This window comes from Corythoichthys intestinalis, chromosome 14, assembly GCF_030265065.1.
Source record: "Corythoichthys intestinalis isolate RoL2023-P3 chromosome 14, ASM3026506v1, whole genome shotgun sequence".
NCBI lineage: Eukaryota > Metazoa > Chordata > Actinopteri > Syngnathiformes > Syngnathidae > Corythoichthys > Corythoichthys intestinalis.
The window spans coordinates 24,627,199-24,654,413 of NC_080408.1; the positions used below are offsets into that span (position 1 = coordinate 24,627,199).

The 27,215-nt window shown below is 38.1% G+C and overlaps 1 protein-coding gene across 5 annotated transcripts in view; it reads left to right on the forward strand.

The window, feature by feature from the left end:
- carmil3 (capping protein regulator and myosin 1 linker 3) overlaps positions 1-27,215 on the forward strand; it is a 131,114-nt gene that overhangs the window by 47,756 nt on the left and 56,143 nt on the right. For all 5 annotated transcript variants that reach the window (XM_057856883.1, XM_057856881.1, XM_057856882.1 and 2 more), the window contains exons 11-15: positions 4,352-4,446; positions 7,046-7,132; positions 14,464-14,573; positions 14,655-14,732; positions 18,970-19,046. In XM_057856883.1, coding sequence (XP_057712866.1) covers positions 4,352-4,446; positions 7,046-7,132; positions 14,464-14,573; positions 14,655-14,732; positions 18,970-19,046 — 447 coding nt within the window. The remainder of the gene's footprint in view (positions 1-4,351; positions 4,447-7,045; positions 7,133-14,463; positions 14,574-14,654; positions 14,733-18,969; positions 19,047-27,215) is intronic.

Below are 27,215 nucleotides of genomic sequence, written 5' to 3' on the forward strand. Positions count from 1 at the left end.
AGATGTATGGGCTCAATACGAATAAATAGTAATATTTACTTAAAGTAAGTGGAATCTGACGCATTAAGCTGTTAACTAGCCTTTGACACTCAAAACAAGATGGGAGAAAATTATTTGACTAGATTTAACAAAAAATATCAGATTAAGACGTTATAAATCTGCAGTGTGAAAGTTAGTATTGGTCAATACAAATTTATTTTGCATTAATCATTTAGCCTATCAATTAATTCGGTTCATATTGGTGAGGAGTGTAGCCCTGACCTCCGTTCACCAAATATATTTGGTCTTATTAATGTCCCGTCCCCAGCAAAAAGTTTACATGCATGTTATGCTTTTATATCTTCCCTACCAATATTGAGACCACCCCCCCCCCCCTTCCCAGACCTCAACATTATTGAGTATTTATCGTCAGTTTTAGAGATTCAATTAAGATGTCACTTTCCACCGCCATCTTTGCTAAAATAGTTAGAGGGTATTCTAACTGAAGAATGGTTTACAATTCCTTTGGAAAAAAATTACAAGTTGTATGAATCAATACTTCAATACCACCTTAAGTTCTTTCCATTATTTTGTCCAACCCCTGTATGTATGACTGACGATTCACCTCTGCACCTTATTTCATCTCTGTATCTGACCTCACCAACCTTGAACCTTTTTCTTGCTTGATGACATTGATGCTAAATTTGCAGAACATGAGTTTCTTTTTTAGGAATCACCTAGCCGTGTACGTTCGTTCGTCTTTTTGGGGAATACTTTTCATCCATAAATACGTCATATACAACATCACTTATCTTTGTCAGTGTCGCAAGGTGCCGGAGCCTATCCTAGGTGACTTCGGGCGAAAGGCAGACTACTCTAAACTGGTCGCTAGTCAGTCATAGGGCACACACAGAGACAAACAACCATTCACACTAACAATTTCACCACCACTGATTGGGAGTCAATCCCATGCTGCCTGTTACGATCCAGGCGAATCTACCACTAAACAATCGGTGACCTTTAAATACTTTTCATGAACTAGAAATAGAATGTGCATTAATGTTTTAGGATGGAAAAATTAAGATGTAAAATGACGTGATCATACTTACAGTAACCATAATTTATTATTATTATTAAAATTGCATGTAATTCATATACTGTAAGTTGTAGATATGATTTCCTGATTTTTCAGTTTTTGTTCCTGTTTCCTCCATTCTACAGTAGGTGGTCCATTTGCAAAAGACATGTAAAACTTATATTAATGTTGAATTCAGTGTGTTTGGATGACGATAAATCATTGGTCAATAGAAAGTAGCCACACCAATTACTTTAGAGAGCAAAATGAGGATTTTGCAGTGAGCAAAGCACGTCGGTCTCTTAAAGGGAATGAGAAATGACTCAGATTTGATAATGAACTCTTCTAAAAACTAATATACTTTCCCCAAGAGTACTAAAGTAGGACATTACCAGGAGATGTTTTAAGGAAAAATATCCATCGTATTGAATCATTCTAAACCCAGCTTGATTCTTAATATTGATCCCAGGATTTACCTAGCAATAGGCATATAGATAAACTTAGTTTAACTCTGATAGTCAGCTGCAAAAATATATATGGTTCCTTAGGCAATATTATACAGTTTGATACATATTTGGGTTTATAATATTTGTTTCTAGTCTTGTTCAGTGGTACCTCTGCATACAAATTTAATTGGTTCCAGGACCTGGTTTTTAAGTCGAAATTGTCGTATGTTGTGCTGGATGTTGCCATAAGACTACATTGTAGTTGGATGAATTAATTCCACAGCCCAAAAACCTACGCAAAATCCTTAAAAAATACTGCTGGTACAATTACAAATAGCAAAACATATAAATTATAAATACAAATTGGGATAACAATATTATTATTGGATCACGTGATCGGAATCGGGCTTATCACACCGTTTTTCAGAGGATTGGAATCAGTTGAAAAGGATCGTGTTTTTACAGGTAATTCATGCTCGTACAGCCTTTCACCCCCTCTCCTGCTGCTTACTTAAAGTACTTTAGTACTTAAAGTTAACGATGATTGACAGGTTTGCAGCTTTGATCTAGCGAGTGGAGGCTCTGCATCTATTTATCAACTTGGGTTGTTGTTTTACAGATTTATAATTTTGTAATCAATTGTTTTTCCAATTTCCTCATTTCTTTAGACTTAACATTTGGTTTCTATTTTGAGTTCAATATTATTTTTTTTCCATCAAATGTTTTTCTTTTGTTGATCAATTAAGTTTTAAGTCTGTAACAAAGACTTTAAGGTATTAAAGACAGATGCATGAAAAATAAAAATGACAAAAATGGTAAATGCAAAACAATTCAGTAAAAGGCTGAATGGCTCCAATAGAATGGAGTATACCTGGTCGCTGTATCAAGGTCATATTTCCAGTCTTTCTGGCTTTTTCTGGTTGTCCATAGAAAGCAAAAAATCCTCCGCTGGGTAACAAAAAATATGTTGGATCTTACCAGGTTGAAGGATTACAAACAGAAGTCACGCGTGCGTCTCACTCCTGCATGTGGCACACTTCAATGGGTCGTCTGTGGGTGGCTCGCCATCTTGATTCTCAGTTGGAAATTTTCACTCCAAGTCTCCAGCAATTGTTCAGTCGTTTCTGAATCAAGCTTTGATAGCCACATCCCTTTCAGCAAAGTGTCTCAAAGATGAACAAAGCTTAGGAACAATCGAAAACACACCTTTCTAGTATTGAAGAAAGTTTTAGCGTCATAGTTTTAATCATATTGTAATATTTTAAGCAGTAACTCTAAGTGGACTCACCGCTGTCATTCTTCAATCAGGTATAAAAAGAGTGGTGAAGTTGTGCGCATTCTACCAGTTTCCATGTCACAGCATTTCCAATTGAGATTTTCAAAATGAAACGTCTAACCGAAAATTCAAACTTTTTATTTTCAACTAAAGAATTGTTAGGATACTGACTTTATCAGGTTTTATCTGTTTTTTTTAATCGGCATTTTTAAAATATTTTTCATTTTGATATGTAAACAATGTATTCTCGTGATAGTTTATCAATGGGATCTTAATTTTGTGAGAAAAATATCCTATCGGGACATCCCTATATAACACAGTAATAGTAATAATCTAACGAATCGTGTCTTAATGTGGCGGTTGTGTTTTGCATGCTGGTCCTGAACGCACCGGGTGGCTTTTTCTTTTCATGTTCTTTTGGGTAGCGTGGGTCATTGGTGGAGTAGTTTCCCCTCAACCCATAGGTTGTCGTTTTAATTCTCTGCCCTGATGAACTTGCCTAAGTATCCTTGAGCAAGATATCGAACCCACATTGCTCCTGGTGCTGCGTCACCAGTAGGTGGATGGCGATTTAATGAACTGCGCTTTGAGGGTTGCGTCACCAGTAGGTGGATGGCGATTTAGTGAACTGCGCTTTGAGGGCCATGAAGGTGGAAAGGCGCTCTACAAGTACCATCCATATTGTTGTTGCCATCTACTACGGCAGACAGTAGCCGTGTTGTGTTGCACAAGTTCTTAGATAAATGATTAAACACTGACGAAGCTGGTGACTTCCTTGCCGATGTTACAATAATAATGATAATAAATCTGAAATAAAAAAAAGTGTTATTTTTGTCACCACCTTATCTTACAGAGACTAGTGAATCGAGGTTGGAGGTGACCGGCCGTATTGTCAAACCAGTTCACTCATCCACACGATGCTCATATATATTTTCTATCATTTCCTTCTTAATTACAGTGTTAAGCGTCACATTTTTTTTACCACCTGCACTAACCATCTTGGGACCCATGTTGATTTTTCTCACAAGAAAATCCACCGTGGATCCGTTTTGCGGGAAAACAATGAAATTGTGACGCTGTCATAAATCGTCGTATTTCGAGCATTTCGTCATATTTCGAGAAAAATGACAAGTCAAATTTTACACTGGATGTCAAAAGGATCGTTTGTCAATGCGATCATATGTTTAGGTACCACTGTTTTAGGGAAAAAAAAAAAAAAAATCTTAGTTTAATTTTCACTCGTGTTGCTGTATTAGGAACTGTTGTTGACCAGGATTCCGTCGCAAACACCAGTTGCGACTGAGTGATACGGTGTTATTGCCATATTTTCTGTATTTTGTCTTTTTAAGCGCAATCTTTTCATGGTCACGGGTTGCTGGAGCCTAGCCATTCTGACTAAGGTCGAAATGCATACTCCGTGCTGAACAGGTTGCCAGTCGTTTGCAGGGTACATACAAAAATGGACAACCTTCGCTCTCATAGTCTCACCAGCACTGAGTTTGAATTTACCCACACCGCATGCACCGAAGTCACGCGAATGTCGCACAACGGGTAATTTGTGTTTGATTCCTCCAGGGATTTCCCTCAAAAAATGGCATCAGCCCTGTCAGAGAATCCAGCCTCCGCAATTCACTCTCTCAACCTGGCTCACAACACACTTGACAACCAAGGTACTAGCCTGCTATTCCTCCTACTTTTCCTCCTCCTCTTCATGCTCTCTCGGGCCATCTCTGATCTTTTACTTCATGCTGGCTTTCAGATGCTTTTGAAGAATTATTAAGCAGTTTCTATTTTAAAGATCCCTCATTTGCAGCTTCAATATAATTTGTGCCAAACTCTTCAGTGTTGCAACATCAAATCATAGTGCAGTGGGACATTCTTGTAGTGTCTTCACGTCATCCTCATCTGTAAGAAGTTTTGATTGCCTTGCCTCACTTGATCCTCTCACTTCTATCAGATCAACAGAAGTGCTGCCTGAGTAGGACTTGCGTCACTGACGTGTAACACGTGTAGAGCTGAAACGAGTACTCGAGTAACTCGAGTTTAAAAACTGATCCGAGTAATTTTATTCACCTCGAGTAATCGTTTATTTTGACAGCTCTAAGCATCACGTTTTGCTCTGACTACTTTTAATGCGGGACAACGCGCTGTCACGTGCGGAGAGGAAGAAGGGGAAAAAAACTTACTGCAGCCGACACAAACGACGCCGACGTTGCTAAATACTAGCCCGCACGATGCTACGTTGGTACAGGTAGCGTCTGAGTCTCATAGAGATCACATGTATGTTGAACTAGATGTGATTTGACAGACTCGGCCGCGTCTGGGCAGCGTTAGTAAACCGCCGCCATCTTAAAGCAGTAGAGCGCTAAGCGCTAATAAAGAGCGCTAAGCGCTAATAAATAAGATTAACGTTACTGTCGCTACTAGCTCACGTAACGTTACCCCTGGGGAGGGCTAGGTTACAATTAATTATGACCACCGTCGATGTGTGGCTAACGTGTCTTATATTCAGGTTTTAACATAACATAGCATTGTGGAGTGATGAGGGTGTAAAATAAAAACTTAATCATGCTAACTATCAATTTTAGCTCAGTAGTCATTGCTGGATAAAACACCAAGTAGCACTGGTCCCTAATGTTCTCCAATACAGCCTGTAGCATACATTTATTTTGAACACTGCAAAAATTCCAAATCCTATCAGGACTTACAGTTTAGACTAACTTAAAACTTAACTAGAACTTAAAAATGGCTTGACACAAAGAGAAATTCAATTGAAACACGTGGGAAAAAAATCCTAACTTTTAAGTGATGTGTGTTATCAAGCGTAACGGCATTTTTAGGTAAGATATATATATATATATATATATATATATATATATATATATTTTTTTTTTCTTTAATAAGATCTAAAAGTTTTTTGAGTGAAAGCAGTGAATTAGTCTTTTTTTATTCTAGTTACATCTGAGATGCAATTGTTGACCGTTTTCAACAATATACATCGAAAATAAAAACATTGATTGACTGAAAATGGATCAAGATTAGATGAAATGTCTTGTTTTCTCATGTATATTTATAATTGCTCTTCACCTAAAAATATATTTGTTTTATCCGATTACTCGATTAATCGATAGAATTTTCAGTCGATTACTCGATTACTAAAATATTCGATAGCTGCAGCCCTAAACACGTGTTCATAACAAAACAAGCAGAGGGTAAAAAGGCACTGAGATTTTTGTTTTTATTCACCCTGGTTACTACCAGTTACATCCGAAATGTTGCCTAACTGGCGCTGTGCTTGCCCTAACCTATACAGGAATGAGTTCCAAAAACCCATGTGATAGCCTAGCCCCTTTCAATGATGTTTTTCAAAAATAGATTACTATTTATTGGTTGTGGTTTGAATTATCTTATATTAAATTAGATTAATCCTACATACATTTGTCATTAAGCATATTAACCAAATTCAACATATCCTACCATTGATTATTTTGGTGAAATTTAACATTTCTCCATTGGCTTGAACGTAAAATCTGTTTTTAATGAGTGCCTTCAGTGACAATATCCGGTACTGCTAAATATTTCAAGGTATTCATTTTACCACATTGTATATTGCCCCTCGGAAAAAAAGAGTCCGTAAGAGCTCTGGCTTTGACGTGATGTTAATGAGCCTTGAGTGTCAAGTCATTTAGTGTATGAACCTATATGGGTACTTGTGTATTTTTTCCTGTTGCATATTTGTCGGTATGTTCTGTATTCCAAGTTTTGATGATTTAGGCTCAAAACAACCCTAAACTTTAGGGGGTAGTACAATTTATCATAGAAGTAGGCAGCAGAAATATGTGTGGTTTGCTCTTTTCAAAGTTTGCTTCATTAGTGGATATTGTAAAATGTTATTTTAAAAGAGGAAACCCACACAATTCCTGCTCCTCATGCTGTGTCCACTCTTATTAGTACCACAGAGCAAGAACTGTGGTGTATTTTTTTGAAGGCGTTTTCTTTCTTTCTTACAGGATTATGCAGTAACTCAAAAACACTTTTAATAAAACAATATGATTTGGCACAATGACATATTCAAATTGTGAAACAAATCCCAATTTAAATATGTCTGCAACAATACAGTATATGCTCTCTGTTTTGCTGTTGGTAACAATAGATCCATTCCCCATCAAGGTGGCTCGTCCTCAGTCGCTAAATTTATATGTTTTTTTCATAGTCCAACTGTCCGCATTTTATAAGCATTGTTGAAATAAATGCCTCCCTTTACATCAGGTGTTTCCAATCTGATTCAACAAGTGTGTCGTCTAAACAAGGGCCTGAGCCTCCTGAATCTCTCAAAGACCTCACTTTCTTCTAAAGGTAAGAAACAATTATAATCCAATTATGCACGTGGAGAGCTACACCCAAATTCACCTCCTTAGATTATTGTACAGTGGGGCAAATAAGTATTTAGTAAACCACCAATTGTGCAAGTTCTCCTACTTGAAAAAATTAGAGAGGCCTGTAATTGTCAACATGGGTAAACTTCAACCATGGGAGACAGAATGTGGAAAAAAAAATAGAATATCACATTGTTTGATTTTTAAAGAATTTATTTCCAAATTAGAGTGGAAAATAATTATTTGGTCACCTACAAACAAGCAAGATTTCTGGCTGTCAAAGAGGTCTACCTTCTTCTAATGAGGTCTAACGAGGCTCCACTCGTTACCTGTATTAATGGTACCTGTTTTAACTCATTATTGGTATAAAAGACACCTGTCCACAACCTCAGTCAGTCACACTCCAAACTCTACTATGGCCAAGAACAAAGAGCTGTCGAAGGACACCAGAGACAAAATTGTAGATCTGCACCAGGCTGGGAAGACTGAATCTGCAATAGGTAAAATGCTTGGTGTAAAGAAATCAACTGTGGGAGCAATTATTAGAAAATGGAAGACATACAAGACCACTGATAATCTCCCTCAATCTGGGGCTCCATGCAAGATCTCACGCCGTGGCGTCAAAATGATAACAAGAACGGTGAGCAAAAATCCCAGAACCACACGGGGGGACCTAGTGAATGACCTACAGAGAGCTGGGACCACAGTAACAAAGGCTACTATCAGTAACACAATACGCCCCCAGGGACTCAAATCCTGCACTGTCAGAAATGTCCCCCTGCTGAAGAAAGTACACGTCCAGGCCCGTCTGCGGTTTGCTAGAGAGCATTTGGATGATCCAGAAGAGGACTGTGAGAATGTGTTATGGTCAGATGAAACCAAAATAGAACTTTTTGGTAGAAACACGGGTTTTTGTGTTTGGAGGAGAAAGAATACTGAATTGCATCCGAAGAACACCATACCCACTGTGAAGCATCGGGGCGGAAACATCATGCTTTGGGGCTGTTTTTCTGCAAAGGGACCAGGACGACTGATCTGTGGAAAGGAAAGAATGAATGGGGCCATGTATCGAGAGATTTTGAGTGAAAATCTCCTTCCATCAACAAGGGCATTGAAGATGAGACGTGGCTGGGTCTTTCAGCATGACAATGATCCCAAACACACAACCAGGGCAACAAAGGAGTGGCTTCGTAAGCAGCATTTCAAGGTCCTGGAGTGGCCTAGCCAGTCTCCAGATCTCAACCCCATAGAAAATCTGTGGAGGGAGTTGAAAGTCCGTGTTGCCCAACGACAGCCCCAAAACATCACTGCTCTACAGGAGATCTGCATGGAGGAATGGGCCAAAAGTACCAGCAACAGTGTGGGAAAAGCTTGTGAAGAGTTACAAAAAACGTTTGTCCTCCGTTTTTGCCAACAAAGGGTACATAACAAAGTATTGAGATGAACTTTTGGTATTGACCAAATACTTATTTTCCACCATGATTTGCAAATAAAATTCTTCAAAAATTAAGCAATGTGATTTTCTGTATTTTTTTTCCCCCACATTCTGTCTCTCGTGGTTGAGGTTTACCGATGTTGACAATTACAGGCCTCTCTAATATTTTCAAGTGGGAGAACTCGCACAATTAATGGTTGACTAAATACTTATTTGCCCCACTGTATGTACAGTATGCTCTGATGGATTTGAAAAGCAATAATTTGTTCACAAACCATTGTATGGCAATTTCCATTGCTTTCGAAATATGCATGCACTTATTCATCTTTAAGAACATCATCAAAAACAATCATCTTCAAATAGGTTTTCTTTGTTCCTTACAACTATTTTAACAGACTGTTAACATGCTATTATTCAATTTTATCTATTTATTTATTCATTTATTCAGAGTTATACACGCATGCATAAATATATAGTAATCCGAGCAAAACGAACGGAAGTGCCTGTCCGCCATTGCTGACATGTGCCGCCCGCAGCAAAAAACCTGCAGGTCACGTTATTGTTTATATTGACTGACATTGGGCTGCTATAGGTGCGCAAACAACCCAGTAATGGTTGCTAACCACTAGACGTACACCAGTCTCTACTTGTATTCGTCAATTTTCGCATTTTCTGAAAAACCATTGTATTTTACTGGTGCAAATACCAGCTAAATACTGTAGGTAATGAGAATGCAGAATGACAAAACTGCATGTTTTCAAATGTTATCCAGGTCAAAGTCATAATAATTATCGCTATGTCCTTGAAATCTCACATAGGCAGTAGGAGATTAGCCCACTTGTTTTAGTTATAGATGTTATAGATATAGATCTATAAAAATTGGCAAATCCTCGGAACCATTAAAGTTGCTTTTGGGTCTCCTGGGTTGGTCACTCCTGGGCAGCATGTACTATAGTTTCTGGGGGTCCATTGTCATTTCGCTAGCAGAAATAATGTGCTAAAAGAAGGACACTGTGATGTGGAACTTGAACTTTTCAGCTTTTACGAACAAGCAGGTCTTTAGGAGTCGTTCCAGGACTTGGTGGACATGCTCCTCATGTTCCTTGAGATATAAAGAATAGATAAGAGTAACGTTAACATCCAAAATATAAATCGACCGAGCATGTCCCTTAGCACATCGTTAATAAGGATTGGTGAGGCCAGAAACCATGACAAGGTACTCAATGTGGCCGACAACATCAACCATCACGTTGAAAGCTGTGTTCCATTCATCCCCCACACAGATTCGGTCAAGATAGTTGACATTCCTTAGGTCGATCTTAGTGATGATTGTAGCATCATCGAGGGAATGAATGAGGAGTTAAGCAGGAACAAATAGCTATTCTTTACTGTCCTGTTATTCATTTCATGAAAGTCGATTCACAGTCCCAGGGTCTTGTCCATTTTTAATAATTAAGAAGAAGCCTGAACCAATTAGAGATGAGGACAGATGGATAATCCCTGCAGAGAATGAATTTTGGATATACAGTACTCTCATTTGTCCCGCTTTAGATAGATTGAACAGTTGGCTTTCAGGTAATGTGGCTCCAAGAATGAGATCAATAGCACAGTCATATGGTGATGAGGTGGAGATTGAAAAGGCTTGGCGTGATTAGCAAACTGCTAAGGACTCATTTTAATTTGGTATTAATTTAGTTTGTGTCTCTTTGGCAGGGAAACGTCTGTCAGAGAAAAAGATGCAGGTAGTATATAATAATTGTAAGTTATTTTGGCTGAAATTTTGTGCATGAAGGCAGCCAGCAAGCGGAGTGGCCCAGCATGTTCATTGGGATCAGCGAAATAGTATCTTGATGCTCATATGTTAACCTGAAAAGTGACACTTATTCCACTCACAAAACAAAGTCAAAATCTTTCTCAGAAAAGTAGAAGGAGATGATAAAATAAGGTCATAAGATGGTTTAGGCTGTAAAGCCATGAGAGGAAATTTCTCTGGCACACACTGTGCAGCCTGACTCAGCATAAAAGTATGGATATGTTGGAAAGCCGCTGGCTGAATTCCTTTGATATATCGAGATTTTTGTACTGGGTCGAGCCTGCGGCACACCAGTGCTCCCAATGGCCAGTTCAAGCTGTGATATCAAGCATTACATGCTGTATAAATGTTATTTATACTGTACAAAAACAAAAAAAACAAAAAAAAAGATATTTAATCATATGCAATCTTTTAACGACATAGCAAGTCACCAGTTGATTCCAATCATGATTTCTTAATGGCTGAACATGCTTTCAACTGTATGACCCCCCCCCCCCCCCCCCAATTAGGTATCTACTATTTTATCTCAGTCCCACCATGTTTACAGTCATGCATCTTCATCTGTGAACATTTTTAACATTCTTTTAAATCCCATCTCTTTTTATAACCTTCATCTCTCATGCACTTCAATATCAATATTTTTACATTTAGGGTGACTTCTTACAAATCTGTCCTTCCACAGGAGATTAGTGACTAATGGTTAGAGAGGGGATTAGACACCCTTTACCCTCTTCCCATCATTTCCCTTTTAAATCGCTGCAAATTAGGCCTGAAATAAATGGTGCCTTGCCTACTTTATAGTTACACATGAAGTGGCTGGTTTCCAAACCAGAGAACCAAGTAAAAAAGAAAGAAAAGGTGCTAACTAAAGCCACTAACCTGCATGGTCCCGAGAAAGTACCCATCTCATAGCATAAATTTCAAGACTACCATTGTATTCCAGTGAGAAATGCGCTGCCCCGTGCTAGAAAGCTTACCCCACAATGGCTGTGAAAAAAACATTGGACTCTTCTGAAGTGGTGTTCTGAGCCCTGTTCTAAATCCTATTTAACAACAATCTAAGGATATGCAAAAAAGCATGTCGAATGTAAGACCCCTTGGGCAATTTGGTAATGACCAGTGGGCCAAAATAACTACTGAGAGATGCAGTTTCATTGAAAGATTAAAAAAAAAAAAATGTTCTTGCGATGATTGCCTTAAAAGGTTGTTCCACTTAATGTTTTGGCTACATCATTCTTATGGAGACCTATATCATGATTTATAACGTGGTGTTCATTGTGTCGATTGCGATCTACCAGTCGATCGCAATGCTAGTGTGGGCAGATCGTGGCATCAACATTTTTTTAATGAACATAGTTAATGAGGTTGTGTGAGCAATATATGTTGTTATGCAAAGAGGTGGGTAGAGTAGCCAAAAAATTGTACTCAAGTAAGAGTAGCGTTACTTCAAAATAATATTACTCAAGTAAGAGTAAAAGTAGTCATCCAAAAAATGTACTAAAGTACAAGTAAAAAAGTATCTAGTGAAAAGAATACTCAAGTAATGAGTTACGTTTTGAGTAACTGTTTATTTTTGTTTTTATTTTTTTAAACAATGGTATTTTTTTTTTCTCTCAGCACAAACTTATCTCTATGAACTGTTGTTATACCGGTAATGATATTGTACAATAACTAGGCATAGCCACATCAAGCCAAAGAATTTTTTTTTTTTTTTTTTAATTATTAAAGAGAGAGGGGAAAAAAAAACAGTAATGAAGCATTATTCGTCCAAAGGGCATGAGTGCCCTGCCCTCTAGTGGAGAAAATAATTGATAGAAAATCTTGTGGAGCCCAAAGTAGCGGAGTAAGAGTAGCGTTGTTTCTTTACAAATCTACTTACCTTATTTTTCGGACTATAAGTCGCACCTGAGTATAAGTCGTACCAGCCCAAAAATGCGCAATGAAGAGGAAAAAAAAAACATATATGTTAAAACTAGGGCTGTCAAACGATTAAAATTTTTAATCGAGTTAATTGCAGCTTAAAAATTAATTAATCGTAATTAATCGCAATTAATCGCAATTCAAACCATCTATAAAATATGCCATATTTTTCTGTAAATTATATAGATATTCTGTAAAATAAATTGTTGGAATAGAAAGATAAGACACAAGATGGATATACATATACATTCAACATACGGTACATATTAAGGACTGTAGTGGGCATTTCACTCTACTGTCATTTAAATCTGTCTATGCTGTCCTCACTGCAAAGCGTCTACTTTTTCCAAAGCTAGACAGCTAGTGAACGACGCCTTAATAATCAGACTTCTTCCTTTTTCATCAGATTTATTAATAAAATGGCCTCAAACCATTGTCCTCTTTAGACCGTCGTAAAACTACAAAAAAAGTACACAAGCATTGCATTAGCAACAACGTTAGCTTAGCACGCTATACAGGTTCACTAAACATAAACAAAAAGCGTCTCATACAAAAAATATAACATTTCGCTTACTAACATAATATGTACATTCTTTACAAACAACCATACTTACGGACAAATCTTGTCCAAGGATCATATAAGCACAACATTACAACGTAGGCATCAGCCCGAGACGTCGTGCAGCCATATTGAACTGGCAAGAAGAAAATAAACCATGTCGCAAAGCGACCACAAGAGTTCGCTGTTAGACAGCACAAAAAGCCTTGCTGTGAAACTTACCAAAAGGCAGAATACTGTCTGAGCGGGACATGTGCGTTAATTGCGTCAAATATTTTAACGTGATTAATTTTAAAAAATTAATTACCGCGCGTTAACGCGATAATTTTGACAGCCCTAGTTAAAACATAAATTTACTTGATAAAAATCCAGCACATAGAACAGATATGTCATCTTGAAAGGCAATTTAAAATAAAAATACAATAGATAACAACATGCTGAATAAGTGTACAGTATGATAATGTTACATGATGCATGAACAACGAAACGTGGCCGGTATGTTATCGTAACATAGCTATTAACAGTTAATCAGTTAAGTATAGCATAAAGAACATGCTAACAAGTTTAAATTATTATTAAATTATTAAGTTAAATAATTTCACACATAAGTCGCTCCAGAGTATGTCGCACCCCCAGCCAAATTATACAAGAAACTGCGACTTATAGTCTGAAAAATAAGGTAAGTAAAAAGTTTGGCTCAGTTAAACTGCTCATAGAAGTAATCTTTTCTCAAAAAGTTACTTAAGTAAATGTAACGGAGTACATGTAATGCGTTACTACCCACCTCTGGTTATGAACCCTTGACCCTTTTTTGTCTTGTGGACAAAGCGCTAATATAAATTGTGTCAACGACTCATTTTTTTAAATACAAACTAAACAACAAAATTGAATAATGAGGAGACAGACTCCAGTGAATCAGTTTTCTTTATCAAGCAGTTGTTCATAAAAACAATTCAATTCCAATTTCAAAGAACTCTCTCGTATGACAATTTACAGTTTGAATGGGAGCTTGTGTTGAAAGGAGACTTAGCTGTTATGTGAATGTTTTTTGTGTGTGTTTGGTTTCTATATAAAAAGAAATGAGGCAAGTTTACTATCTAACAGTAGTAACTCAAGTGCTAATATACAAAATACAAACGCACTGATTAGTATAATTGCTAACTAGATTAGCGCTCTGTGCCAAGTAGTAATGTCTGATCAACAAAAAATACAAACAATACAATTGTCTTCATTTACTTACTGTACCTCTTACACACTGGATCTAACAACAAAAAAGACAATCTAACTCTCGACACTTCGTAAAGTTATTGATTCAGCAACCCAACCTGAGTGTAGCAGACGAGCATGATAGCGCACACGCAGCCTCACATTACACAAGCAATGACCCAAAAGGGACTGCTTGTTGCCGCAGGCAAAAATCGATTATCAAATTTGTTGGCAACTAATTTACTAATCGATTTAATCAATTAGTTATTGCAGCCTTAATTTTGGAGTTTTGAACAGCAAAGAAGTTGCATTTCCATTTGTTTCAATGACTGAAACTTGTTACATTCATTCCTTTGTCTTCTTCTTTCTCAACTATAGGTGTCGTATCTCTATCCCAGGCATTGTGTTCTAGTGATGATTACTCCAGTTCTTTGCTGCACCTGGACCTTAGTAAAAATCCAGGGGTTCTGTCTGGAGAGGATGCTACGGTGAGATTTCTGCATTATCGCACATAAATTAACATATACATTACCTTGAGGTGGTATATTAACAATCTTCTATGTGTCTAGAATCTGTACCTCTTCCTTGCCCAGCCCAACTGTCTAGTCCATTTGGATTTGTCTGGAACTGACTGCACAGTGGACTCGGTTCGTACCTAGCAGTTTTTTTACCAGGCACATGCTGTCTGACCTCATTTTCATTCAGGGCATAAAAACATGATGGCATGTAGAATACAAATCAGTTACCAAAACACATTTTTGGGGAACTTGTGTGTGTGCCATGCCTTTATTGAGGATGAATTTAAGTCAAGTGTGGTAAAACTTGGTAATGGTAATCAAATACAGTTTATTCGCTTTTCCATACAGAAAGTACAAAAGTTGCATGAAGGATAAAGCATTAAAATATGTTTTTTTATTTTATTATATATTTTTTATTATTTCAGAGTAAGGCCCTTTTCCACATTAGGGGTATTTAAGTATTACTAATCAACTACTTAAGTACTTTGCATCATTTATCCAGCATAACTACCGTATTTTTCAGACTATAAGTCGCAGTTTTTTTCATAGTTTGGCTGGAGGTGCGACTTATACTCCAGAGCTTATGTTTGAAATTATTAACACATTATTATATAATTTCACATGTTATTTTGGTGTTTTGGAGTGACACTGATGGTTTGGTAAACTTGTTAGTTTGTTATTTATGCTATAGTTATCTGAATAACTCTTAATAGCTATGTTACGTTAATATACTGGCCACATTCTTATTTCGTTGTTCATGCATCATGTAACATTATCATACTGTACACTTATTCAGCATGTTGTTCTCTATTGTATTTTCATTTTAAATTGCCATTCAAGATGACATATCTGTTCTATGTGTTGGATTTTATAAAGTAAATTTCCCCCCAAAATGCGACTTATACTCAGGTGCGACTTATATTTGTTTTTTTCCTCTTCGTTGGGCATTTTATGGCTGGTGCGACTTAAGCCTGAGTTATACTCCCGCGTTGCGGTGACGGCGTAGCGACTACGGCGTCATTCGACATTCGATAGTTCTGCGGTGAGGGAACGCGTTGCTCTGTAATTCACCGCCAAGCCACTAGAGGGATGTGGCGTTATGTTTGTACGGTTTTGGGGCATGATTGTTGACTACTTCCGCTAGTCGGAGAAAAAATAAACAATGCAAGATGGAACTCTTGAAAGTAAATATTCTGCTCATCAACACTGAATAAATATTGAACATACAAATGTTGAGGGGCAGGCGACGCAGAAGACTGTTTCGAGGCGGTCTGGCCGACTTTTGATGCCGCACAGAGATTTAGACTCGGGTGGAGGGAGCTAGCTGTGGCGGCTAGCTTCAAACTGGCGTCGAGCACTGCGTTCAAGGTCTGCAAAGCCCTCCAGCCTGATTTGTTTGCCGTGTCTTACAACCAGCCAGTGGGAAGCCATAGCAGATTTCTGGCGTCTAGGGAACTTCCCAAACTGCGTTGGGAGGCTTGATTTTAAGGTTATCATAAAAAGCACCGAGGCACTCTCAATCAGTGATGATGTATTGTGTGTGTGAACTGTCTGTTATTGAGAATTAAAGATCAAAACAACTCTTTTGACACCAAATCTGTGCTTTATTCTTCATATACTTGAAACATATGTACACAGTAAATGATGAAGTGCAACAACCAAAAATACGACATAAAGTGATAAAAAGTTGGCAGTTTTTGGCCGACTGTGTCACCGCTTCGTGTGGCCACTCGATTCCGACCACCCACGTCTCGGTGGTTCTTCCATTTATTTATTTTTTCGATCGCCGACCTTGCCATTTGGCAGTCACAATAATAATTTCTTGACGAGACTTGCTCTTCGATGATACTCCCGTCGGCTTGGTGCATTTTTGCGTGTAGAAAATAATGTTTGATTCTATTCTACAATGGCGGTGTTTTCGCCCGGAAACAACAGTCTGAGCGGACCAATCACAGTCCGTTTTCGCTACGTCAACGCGTCTACGCGACGCGAAGGTTAGAAAAATCGAGAGGTGCGCGTCAGGCTACGGCGTAGGGTCGTAACTCGATTCTTCCTTGACGGCGTAGGTCTGACGCGGAAGTATAACTCGGCCTTTATACTTAGGTGCGACTTGTAGTCCGAAAAGTACGGTAAGTAAATTTGTGAAGAAAAAAACACTACTCTTACTCCGCTACTTTGGGCTCCACAAGACGTTACATTTTCCTCTTAATTCTACATGTTAGATTTATTACTTTTTTTTTTTTTGCTAGCGATGCTATTGCCATACTTAGGTGCGACTTATAGTCCGAAAAATACGGTACTAGCTTCAGTTTTAAACTTGACAGAACAAAGACACTACAGGGGAAGAACATTTCACTTTTTAGCTTTTAATATATATCACTCCAGCAAAAGGTCTCTGCACAGCACAAATCAGGTAAATTATGTAATTTGCTCAACTAGCCATCTAAAAAGCGAGGTGTCAAGGTGTACATTGTTTTGAATGGACTAAGAGCCGAGTCATGCGTATTTGCATCTGCCTTCAGGTTTCCCACTGAAATTATTAAATGGGCACAGCTAAACCCTCCACAATAGTTTTCTTGCCCTCTCCTACTAATTCATTGTTTTGTTTAATCTAATTTTGAGGATTGAGCTCAAACACGACCATTAAAAATATTCCTCTCTGCATTTTCCACATCTCTTACGAGTAGGGATGGGAGTTCGTGAACCGGTTCTGTTAGAGAACCAGTTTCTTGCGTATCACTTCCATGGAATCATTAGGCAGCTTATCTAACAATTCTCTTTTAGATTCCATGCAGCACGAATTACGCCATGCAATGTACTTATGTTACACAAGCTCAATTCAACAAGACTATGTAATCAGTCAAAGAGTGTCCACTCACCAAGTATAACCTGCAACGTCGTCGTTGAGTGATTTTGTAATGATTTTCACAGGCCATGTCATTATTCATGAGACTACTTAAAGAAATGGTGATTTTTCCCAAAAAGTCTATAATGGGTTAATCGTATTCCTCGTCGAATACTCTATAAGAAAAATATAATATATATGCATCTAATATAATCCCAAACGATTTTATTAGAAATTGTAATACTCATTTCAGTCGGTAGTCCACCAATCAGTGTTTTTTTGGGAATAATTTGAATTTGGTGGGTCATAGTGCCAATCTGACTACTGATTTCACACAAAAGTTTATATATCTCCGCATCCGATGGTGGTATTTTTGTGTTGCTACGACTAACTGAAGTGGATGTTCCAAATTACTTGCACCTGACGACTACAGCCAATCAGCGTATTTTCGCCCGTAATTCGAGATAGGATGGTCCCATTGGTCCTAAACCACTTTTATTCTAGTCAGTGACAAAAGGCCTTGCCATAGAGTACCCCAAGTATATATAGGAAGCTAACAAATCCAAGTTAACGGAGGATTGTGCTAAAATTCCTCTTATATTTTATGAGATCCAACCGTCCATATGTAATTACACCAACCTAATTATAAACGTGTTAATATTTGGGACAACAAAAGAGATACTCTGTCCCTGCTGTCTGGACTAGCTGAACACTTTCTGTGTGTGCAGGCTTTCTCCACACCGTCTGAGAGTGTGTTCTCTACTACCGCCATAAGTCCAGAAAGATCACGTATCATACCTGAAAAATCAGACATGCTTATTTTTCTGCAAAAGAATTGTTAATTTTGCAGATTTGCACCACACACTGTTCTGTTGTATTTGAAAGTATTTCTTTTTTTATTATTATTTATGAGTGCTATCAGCTCATATGTCCTTTTAAAAAGGAGGATTCTTTATCCCCGCCAGGGACTCAAAACCTGCATTGCCAGACGTGTCCCCCTGCAGAAGCCAGTACACGTGCAGGCCCGTCTGCGGTTCTTTAGAGAGCATTTAGATGATCCAGAAGAGGACTGGGAGAATGTGTTATGATCAGATGAAACCAAAATAGAACTTTTTGGTAGAAACACAGGTTCTCGTGTTTGGAGGAGAAAGAATACTGAATTGCAACCGAAGAACACCATACCCACTGTGAAGCATGGGGGTGGAAACAACAAGCTTTGGGGCTGTTTTTCTGCAAAGGGACTGATCAATCACAGGCCTCTCTAATATTTTCAAGTGGGAGAACTTGCACAATTAGTGGTTGACTAAATACTTATTTGCCCCACTGTATATACATCTTCTATTGATACGTTTTGTCCATAACCATATTTTCTTAAATTCTGATGTTATACCATAGCCCATTTATTGAATAGATGTTTTGATCGAGGACGAGGTTGTTCTCAGCTAATATAAGATTTACTGTAAGTACAACGAAGTTGCTGAAAACAATTTACTGACGCTACCCTCTGTTGACCCTCTGCAGTTGTTTGGAGCCTTGCTAAGAGGCTGCTGCGCGGACCTCTCCTACTTGAACCTTTCTAAGAATTGCTTCTCTAACAGGTGGGTGGCCCACTCTGCAACTCAAGTCGGTCCAATACGATTTACTTCAACGAAGCAAATATAATTTTTTCTGAAATGGCTATGCGTGTCCGACGCTAGTTAGTCAATGCGCAGATTCTTTTAGAGTGCTTACCGAATGCTGAATACTGTGGTTGTGATTTACTTATTTTTTTAATCCTGACCTGCTCAGCTGTTTACCCATTCAGACTGGTGGGTCTTGTGTTTTCCCGTTAGTAGTTACCACAGTGCGTCTTTTCCTTGTCATCTTATGTTCTGTGTCCTTCTCCCTAAAATAAACTCCCTTCATGTCTTGCATCACCATATACAGCCACCTTCTCTTTGGTCTTCCTCCTGTTTCTTATGTGTTAGCTCCATCCTCTCAACAGCCTTTTACCAATATGCTCATAATAATCATTCGTTGCTTTGTGTCGTTTCAAAGAATTTAATGATTATCCACGCATTCCCAATCCACGCTACTGTACAACACTGTTGTCGGCTTTTTAAGAACGTATTTTAATTTAACATTAAAATCCTATTCTTCAGCTTGTTGTATATTATACTATTGCCAGTTATGCTTAATGAAGAGACTGGTTTGAGGAACAACACCATATATTGCTTTATTGGTATCACCATAGTTGTTAGCAACTATGGTAGTACCACTGACCAAGCACCGAACCTTGAATGCCCAAAACGAAATTGGCCCCCCCTCGGTGGCGGTGAGAATGAGAAGTGGGTAGTCTGAAATGTATTTTCTTCTAAAAGTGCCTGAAATCAATTTCTTGTTGAGCCAAAAAGCCCAAGGTGGAGCCCTGTGATGCTACCATGTTTCAAGACGATCGGTTCACAAAGAACTGATGAGTAGGACTTTAATGTTCTTGGATTCCACAAGAATAGGAAGAACTACAACAACAACTACTACTTGAGTGGCAACTTGACAAGCCTTAACCCTGTAAAAAGTGGCAGATCGCAAAGAGGACCCAGAGCAGGGGTTGGGAACCTATGTCTCGCGAGCCATATCTGGCTCTTTTGATGACTGCATCTGGCTCTCTGCCAACCTGTAATTTTAAATGTGGAATCGGCTGGCTCGCTTGACATGAACGAGCTGTGATGAGCTGATGGTGCATTCAAACATTTTTCTTGGAGCTTCAAACATACGTTGCAACTAGGGCTGCAGCTATCGAATATTTTAGTAATCGAGTAATCGACTGAAAATTCTATCGATTAATCGAGTAATCGGATAAAACAAATATATTTTTAGGTGAAGAGCAATTATACATATACGTGAGAAAACAAGACATTTCATCTAATCTTGAACCATTTTCAGTCAATCAATGTCTTTATTTTCGTTGTATATTGTTGAAAACAGCCAACAATTGCATCTCAGGTGTAACTAGAATTTAAAAAAAAAGACTAATTCACTGCTTTCACTCAAAAAACTTTTAGATCTTATTAATATATATATATATATATATATATATATATATATATATATATATATATATATATATATATATATATATATATATCTTACCTAAAAATGCCGTTACGCTTGATAACACACATCACTTAAAAGTTAGGATTTTTTCCCCACGTGTTTCAATTGAATTTCTCTTTGTGTCAAGCCATTTTTAAGTTCTAGTTAAGTTTTAAGTTAGTCTAAACTGTAAGTCCTGATAGGATTTTGAGTTTTTGCAGTGTTCAAAATAAATGTATGATACAGGCTGTATTGGAGCACATTAGGGACCAGTGCTACTTGGTGTTTTATCCAGCAATGACTACTGAGCTAAAATTGATAGTTAGTAAGTAAGTTTTTATTTTACACCCTCATCACTCCACAGTGCTATGTTATGTTAAAGCCTGTATGTAAGACACGTTAGCCACGCATCGACAGTGGTCATAATTAATTGAAACCTAGCCCTCCGCAGGGCTAACGTTCCGTGAGCTAGTAGCGACAGTAACGTTAATCTTATTTATTAGCGCTTAGCGCTCTTTATTAGCGCTTAGCTCTGTACTGCTTTAAGATGGCGGCTGTTTACAAACGCTGCTCAGACGCGGCAGAGTCTGTCATTTCGCATCTAGTTCAACATACATGTGATCTCTATGAGACGCGCCAGACGCTGCCTGTTACCAATGTAGCATTGTGCGGGCTAGTATTTAGCAACGTCGGCGTCGTTTGTGGCGGCTGTCGGCTGCGGTAAGTTTTTTTTTTTTCCCCTTCTTCCTCTCCGCACGTGACAGCGCGTTGTCCCGCATTAAAAGTAGTCCTAGCAAAACGTGATGCTTAGAGCTGTCAAAATAAACGATTACTCGAGGTGAATAAAATTACTCGGATCAGTTTTTAAACTCGAGTTACTCGAGTTGCTCGAGTACTCGTTTCAGCTCTAGTTGCAACAATATGCTTCAATCCAGTAGTCATAGAGGCGAGATCAGTTTCACTTTAATGGCGTTCTTTATTCGTCAAAATTGTCACCACTTCCAGGAGAGCAGACTCGTAAAACTGCTGCTCTGAGAGGCGTCACCTGTCTCGGCCCCTGTTATGCACACGTCCCCCTGGTTGGGGTTTCCTCTTCCAGGAAATATGTATATGCAGCGCCACACCAAGCTTTTGTTGTTGTTTTCTAAAGATTTTTTTCAATCACAACTCGGAGACTGCTCGTAAAAGCGTATATATACCGTACGTGTACCGAGTCTTGGTGGCGACGAAGCCGAGCGAAGTCGCTCCCGGTCAGATTAAACGACAACTGGCAGAGGAGGTGTGGAGGTCACGGAAAAAATGTGACAAAAATAGGAAGGTGTTGTGCAATAACATTTTTGTACTAAACCACAGCAAATGCACATGTATGCATTTAAATTGGGGCTGTCAAACGATTAATCTTTTTAATCGAGTTAATTACAGCTTAAAAATCAACTAATCGTAATTAATCGCAATTCAAACCATCTATAAAATATGCCATATTTTTCTGTAAATTATTGTTGGAATGGAAAGATAAGACACAATACGGATATATATATACATTCAACATCCTGTACATAAGTACTGTATTTGTTTATTATAACAATAAATCAACAAGATGACATTAATATTAACATTGTTAAAGCGATCCATGGATAGAAAGACTAGTTCTTAAAAGATAAATGTACAAGTTATAGAAATTTTATATTAAAACCCCTCTGAATGTTTTTGTTTTAATAAAATTTGTAAAAATTTTAATAAAAAAAAATAAACTAGTAGCTCGCCATTGTTGATGTCAATAATTGCACAATGGTGCTTACAACCATAAAATCAGTCGGACCAAAGCGCCAGCAGAGGGAGACAAAAAACACAAGTAACAAGTGGATATGACAGTGTTCTGTCATTTTAATCTGTTTGAACGGGGCATGTGCGTTAATTGTGTCAAATATTTTAACATGATTAATTAAGAAAATTAATTACAGCCCATTAATGCGATAATTTTGACAGCCCTAATTTAAATACTACTATATTTGTATACTCCTCGCCTGATTAACTCCAAACTACTCACACATGGGCTCAAATGCATGGTACCCAATGTGACGCGGAACAAAAAGCAACGTTGCTTCTCGTAGTTGTTTGATTGCATCATCACAAAAGGACTACGGTTCTTTACCCTATTCGGTGGTAAGCTTTCGGTCTTTTAACCGAAAACCGAAGATGCGATTTTTAGCTATTTTCAGCCGAAAGTTTTCGGAGCCGAATTTTTGGTCACATGTCTAATATATTCATATTAATAACACACACACACGCACCCCTACCTACACACGCACACACACACAGCTGGCTGTCGTTGAATCCTATTTTAAAATATGTTGGGTGTTTGGGTCTCTCGCTGAAAAAGCTTCCCGACCCCTGGCTCGAGGAATACAGCAAGTGCATCTGTACCAATCAATGGGGAAGGGAATGGCCGTGCACACAAGGGGTGTAACGATACATTGATCCGGATAGCAATTTTAATCTAATTGAAATTGATGGAAAGGAAACATGTCATGCCATCTGTCATTTTGTTATACACTAAATAATGCTTTTCATTGAAGGGTTTGACATTTTTTTCAGTAAAAAAAATTGTAATTAAAAACTAATTTGCTTTGTTGTTGTTTTTTTGCACTTGAATCGAATATTGGCAGACTTTTTAGTGCCGGCAAATATTTTAACTTTGGCCAATGAAATTTTGGCGTGTCGAATCATCATGAAATACACTCCTAGTGCCCACCCTAGTTACCCTGGCAGATCATCGAAGTCGGGTGGCCTTTGTCAGTCTCTTTTTAAACATCAATGCAGAGATGGTGCATCTGGCCATTTAACGGTGCTTTATGTTGGTCCATTTTATGATTCAGGGCTGTTTTGGTTTCGGCACAATATTTTCAGCTAAATAAGGACTTAATGGGAATTTTATATTGCTGCTCTGTATCTTAAATGCACAGATGGGTGCTTTTGCTTTTATGACATGCCTGGTCATTTTCTTGAATAGACAGTTAATGCCCTCTTGGGTTTCTCTTGTCATACTGTATTATATTTGGCTCACTTCAACATTAGTCTCAAGATTTTGTTGTTGTTCTTCCGAAATCTTTACTCCACAATTTTAAGCGTGCTGCCGGTGGTCAGCTGAAAATTTTTGGGTAACATTTTGGAACAGTATTGTACAGTATACAAAAATGTCTGGTATTTGTCCAGTCTTGTATACATCCCCCTTATTAGTTTTTATGCGTGCCGCTATATTCGGAATCATAAGGTTGTGAAGTCAAGTCACAAGGTTGTTAAGCTGATTTTTATCGAGTCACAATTTAACAATTTTAGTGATTAAAATTTTTAAACAAGTCCAGGAGCGCCACTGGACAGTGGTAAAGTCTCAGCTTTTCTGTGCACAAAAACATGTAGAGCAAAAAATTGTAACTTGCCATGGAACAAATCTAGGCTTTAGAAGTTGAACAATCTCCCTCTTGCCCCGTGTGCCGAGTGATGTGTTCAAGAGCAACATAGAAATAACTGCTCTCAAAACAGATTCAGACAAGGTAGCAACAGAACACACATGTACACTACGTGTGTGCGTTGATATACATTTTAGGGCTCTCACAAAATCACATTTGGGGTTTTTGGCTCTCTCAGTCAAAAAGGTTCTTCACCCCTGCTGTAGAAGCATGTGACTGAAAAACCGGTGGAGGAGCTGCTAAGCCCCAAGTGACATTTTGAGCATTTGTGTTGAAACCCCTAAAAGAAATTACACTTAAGCCTGTTTGAAAGACATCCTTGGTGTGTTTGTTATAATAAGCTTTAAGAATTTCTCTCGTTTCTCCACGCACAAGCCATTTAGTAAATCAGATTCTTACCATCCACTTCTCTTTTTAGTTCTCATTATTAGTTTAAAAGTGGACAAGTTTAGCACTGTTTTATCTCGGAAGGCTGGGCTCTGCTGAATCACATTTATTTTATTTTGTAAGATAATTACTATTATTTACGCCCCCTGATCTTTTAACAATGATGCAACCCCTAACAGATATTACATCCTATTCTCAATACCAGTCATGGTGCCTCTGTTTTTATATTCTGGTTTTATGCTCCTTGTCAGACTGGGGCAATATTCTGGTGACAACAAAGATCAGCAAAGCTGGAGCAAGCTGATAAGCGCTAGACTCATGAATAGGGAATAGGCCACCTTAGACCCCTTTCTCACCCATCATACACACTGCAACTGTGACACTTATGAGAAACTGTAAACAATGACACAGGCTTGGTAACGTGCTGCTGACGCAGCTCACTGGCAAGTGTCCAAAGACTGGCAGTGGTGCTGGATTCACCTATGTGTATTCTGCAGTGGTTTCATAGGCTCAGTATTAATTAACACAAATGGGTCAAAGATGAGCTGTTGTCTTGTAATGCAAGCTTATGTCAGCAGTTATGATGAAACTTCAATGGAACAGAATGACCTTCCCTCACAAGGCTGTTTACACTGTCTATTTTATTTCATTCAATTAAAATTTCTCACCTTTTTCTCACCAAATTTTTTAAACAGTATGAATTGCCCATATCTATTCAAGTACCATTAAGAATACTCAAAGCCCGATGATTTATTGAGACTAACAATCTCAAAGCTCTGTCAAAGATTGTATTTTAATTACACGATTGAACCGAAGCCTTGCTGTACTGTGTGTCACACAGGGACATGAATAATACAATTTATGAAAGGGGAACAAACAAAAAGAATTCCAATCGAGAGCTACAGTATATTACTGGTTACCTACTTAATACAGTATCTTCATCATATCAATAATAACCAATCAACAGTTGAAAGCATTTTCACATAGATTATGTCATAGAGGTTTAAATTAGGGCTGTCAAACGATTAAAGTTTTTAATTGATTTAATCACAGCTTAAAAATTAATCGTAATTAATCGCAACTCAAACCATCTCTAAAATATGCCATATTTTTCTGTAAATTATTGTTGGAATGGAAAGATTAGACAAGACGGATATATACATTCAACATACTGTACATAAGTACTGTATTTGTTTATTATAACAATAAATCCACAAGATGGCATTGACATTATTAACATTCTTTCTGTGTAAGGGATCCACGGATAGAAAGACTTGTAATTCTTAAAAGATAAATGTGAGTTTGTATATTGTGACTAAATATTGCCATCTAGTGTATTTGTTGAGCTAAACGAAATGTTTGAATAGAGTTTGACCAAAGCCTGAGCATTATTTTGCATACAGTAGCTATTTTGATTGGGAATGCCCGTTCTCTTTGCATTGAACGCTTTTCTTTTTGTGAACATTATTTTTTTGGAGAGATAGGAATATTATTTTTGTTGTGCTTTCAGTAAATGATTCTGTAGCGACTTAACTTTTACGCCCGAATGCAGGATGGGAAGTTGGGCAACCATGACTGTCAGTGGTGGCTGCAAATGGTATATCTTCTCTGCATTGTATTCAAAACAGGGTGTTAAGAAAAAGATCATTTCCTGTCATTCTTCCCCAAGTGGCTTGCCACAATAGTTATTGTTGTTGTGGAAGAGATGCCAAAGCTTTTGCCAATAAATAGCAAGGCCCCATTGAATGCCTGTGTCCACTCCACTCGCTTGTCTTTCCCTCATAGCTCTCAATATACATAAAATGGTACCATTGTAGTCTGTTTGCAGCAATGCGTGAGTGGGTCGTTCCACGCATGTGTTAATTAAATGTGTTAAATATTTTAACGTCATTAATTTAAAAAATTAATTACCGCCCGTTAACGTGATAAGTTTGAGAGCCCTAGTTTAAATATATAAGCTCCTTATATCCTTATAAAATTTGCATAATGGCAGTGATACTAGGCAATTTCCTCATATATTCAAACACAAATACGGTATACAGTACATTACTTAGCAACATAACTTAGTTTAATGTACAAATGCAAGGTTTAATCATGCTGTGTGCTTTATTAGCAGAAATGAAGCCAGTATGAGGGCAGACTCCCTTGCTGGCAAACTTATTAATCATAGCTACTGTGACTTTTGGAAGGAGGTGAAATCATTGAATAATTGTAAAGCTCCCTTGCAATTTAATATCAATGGAGTATGTGGCCCGAATATATTGCAGAATTATGAAGAGAGCACTACTACAAGAACTGTATTAAGGGTGATACATTCATACCCAATAATGGTGATCTCAATGAGATTTTAGCGATAACACCGGCTGAAATCCAGAAAGCCGTTAGTGATCTAGTGCAGGGGTCCCCAACGACCGGGCCACGGACCGTTACCGGGCCGCGGACCGTTACCGGTCCGTGGCGCATTTGGTACCGAGCTGCGCAGAAATAATTAATAATTTATTAACGACTGCATTCTGGCCAATTGACTTTGGCCTGTGCCGCTTAACACGCCAATATCCCTGTCTACACTAGATATACAACTACAGGATAGGAGGTCGTCATAGAAATGCATTGATTGGGCTGTTAGCACTAAATCTCGTTTTGTATATCTATGCGCGCTTGGACTCGATAATAATGTATGATGTAGGTCGTCGCCAATCCCATTTGTTCCCAGAAATAATTAGCCCCCACACTAGAATGACTGAATAACAGACGTCTTTGGACAGACTTTTTCCGTGGAAAAGGGAACCTGACGAGCCAGAAGATGTGCCTACAACCTCGAAGAAAAAAAAATTTATGCTA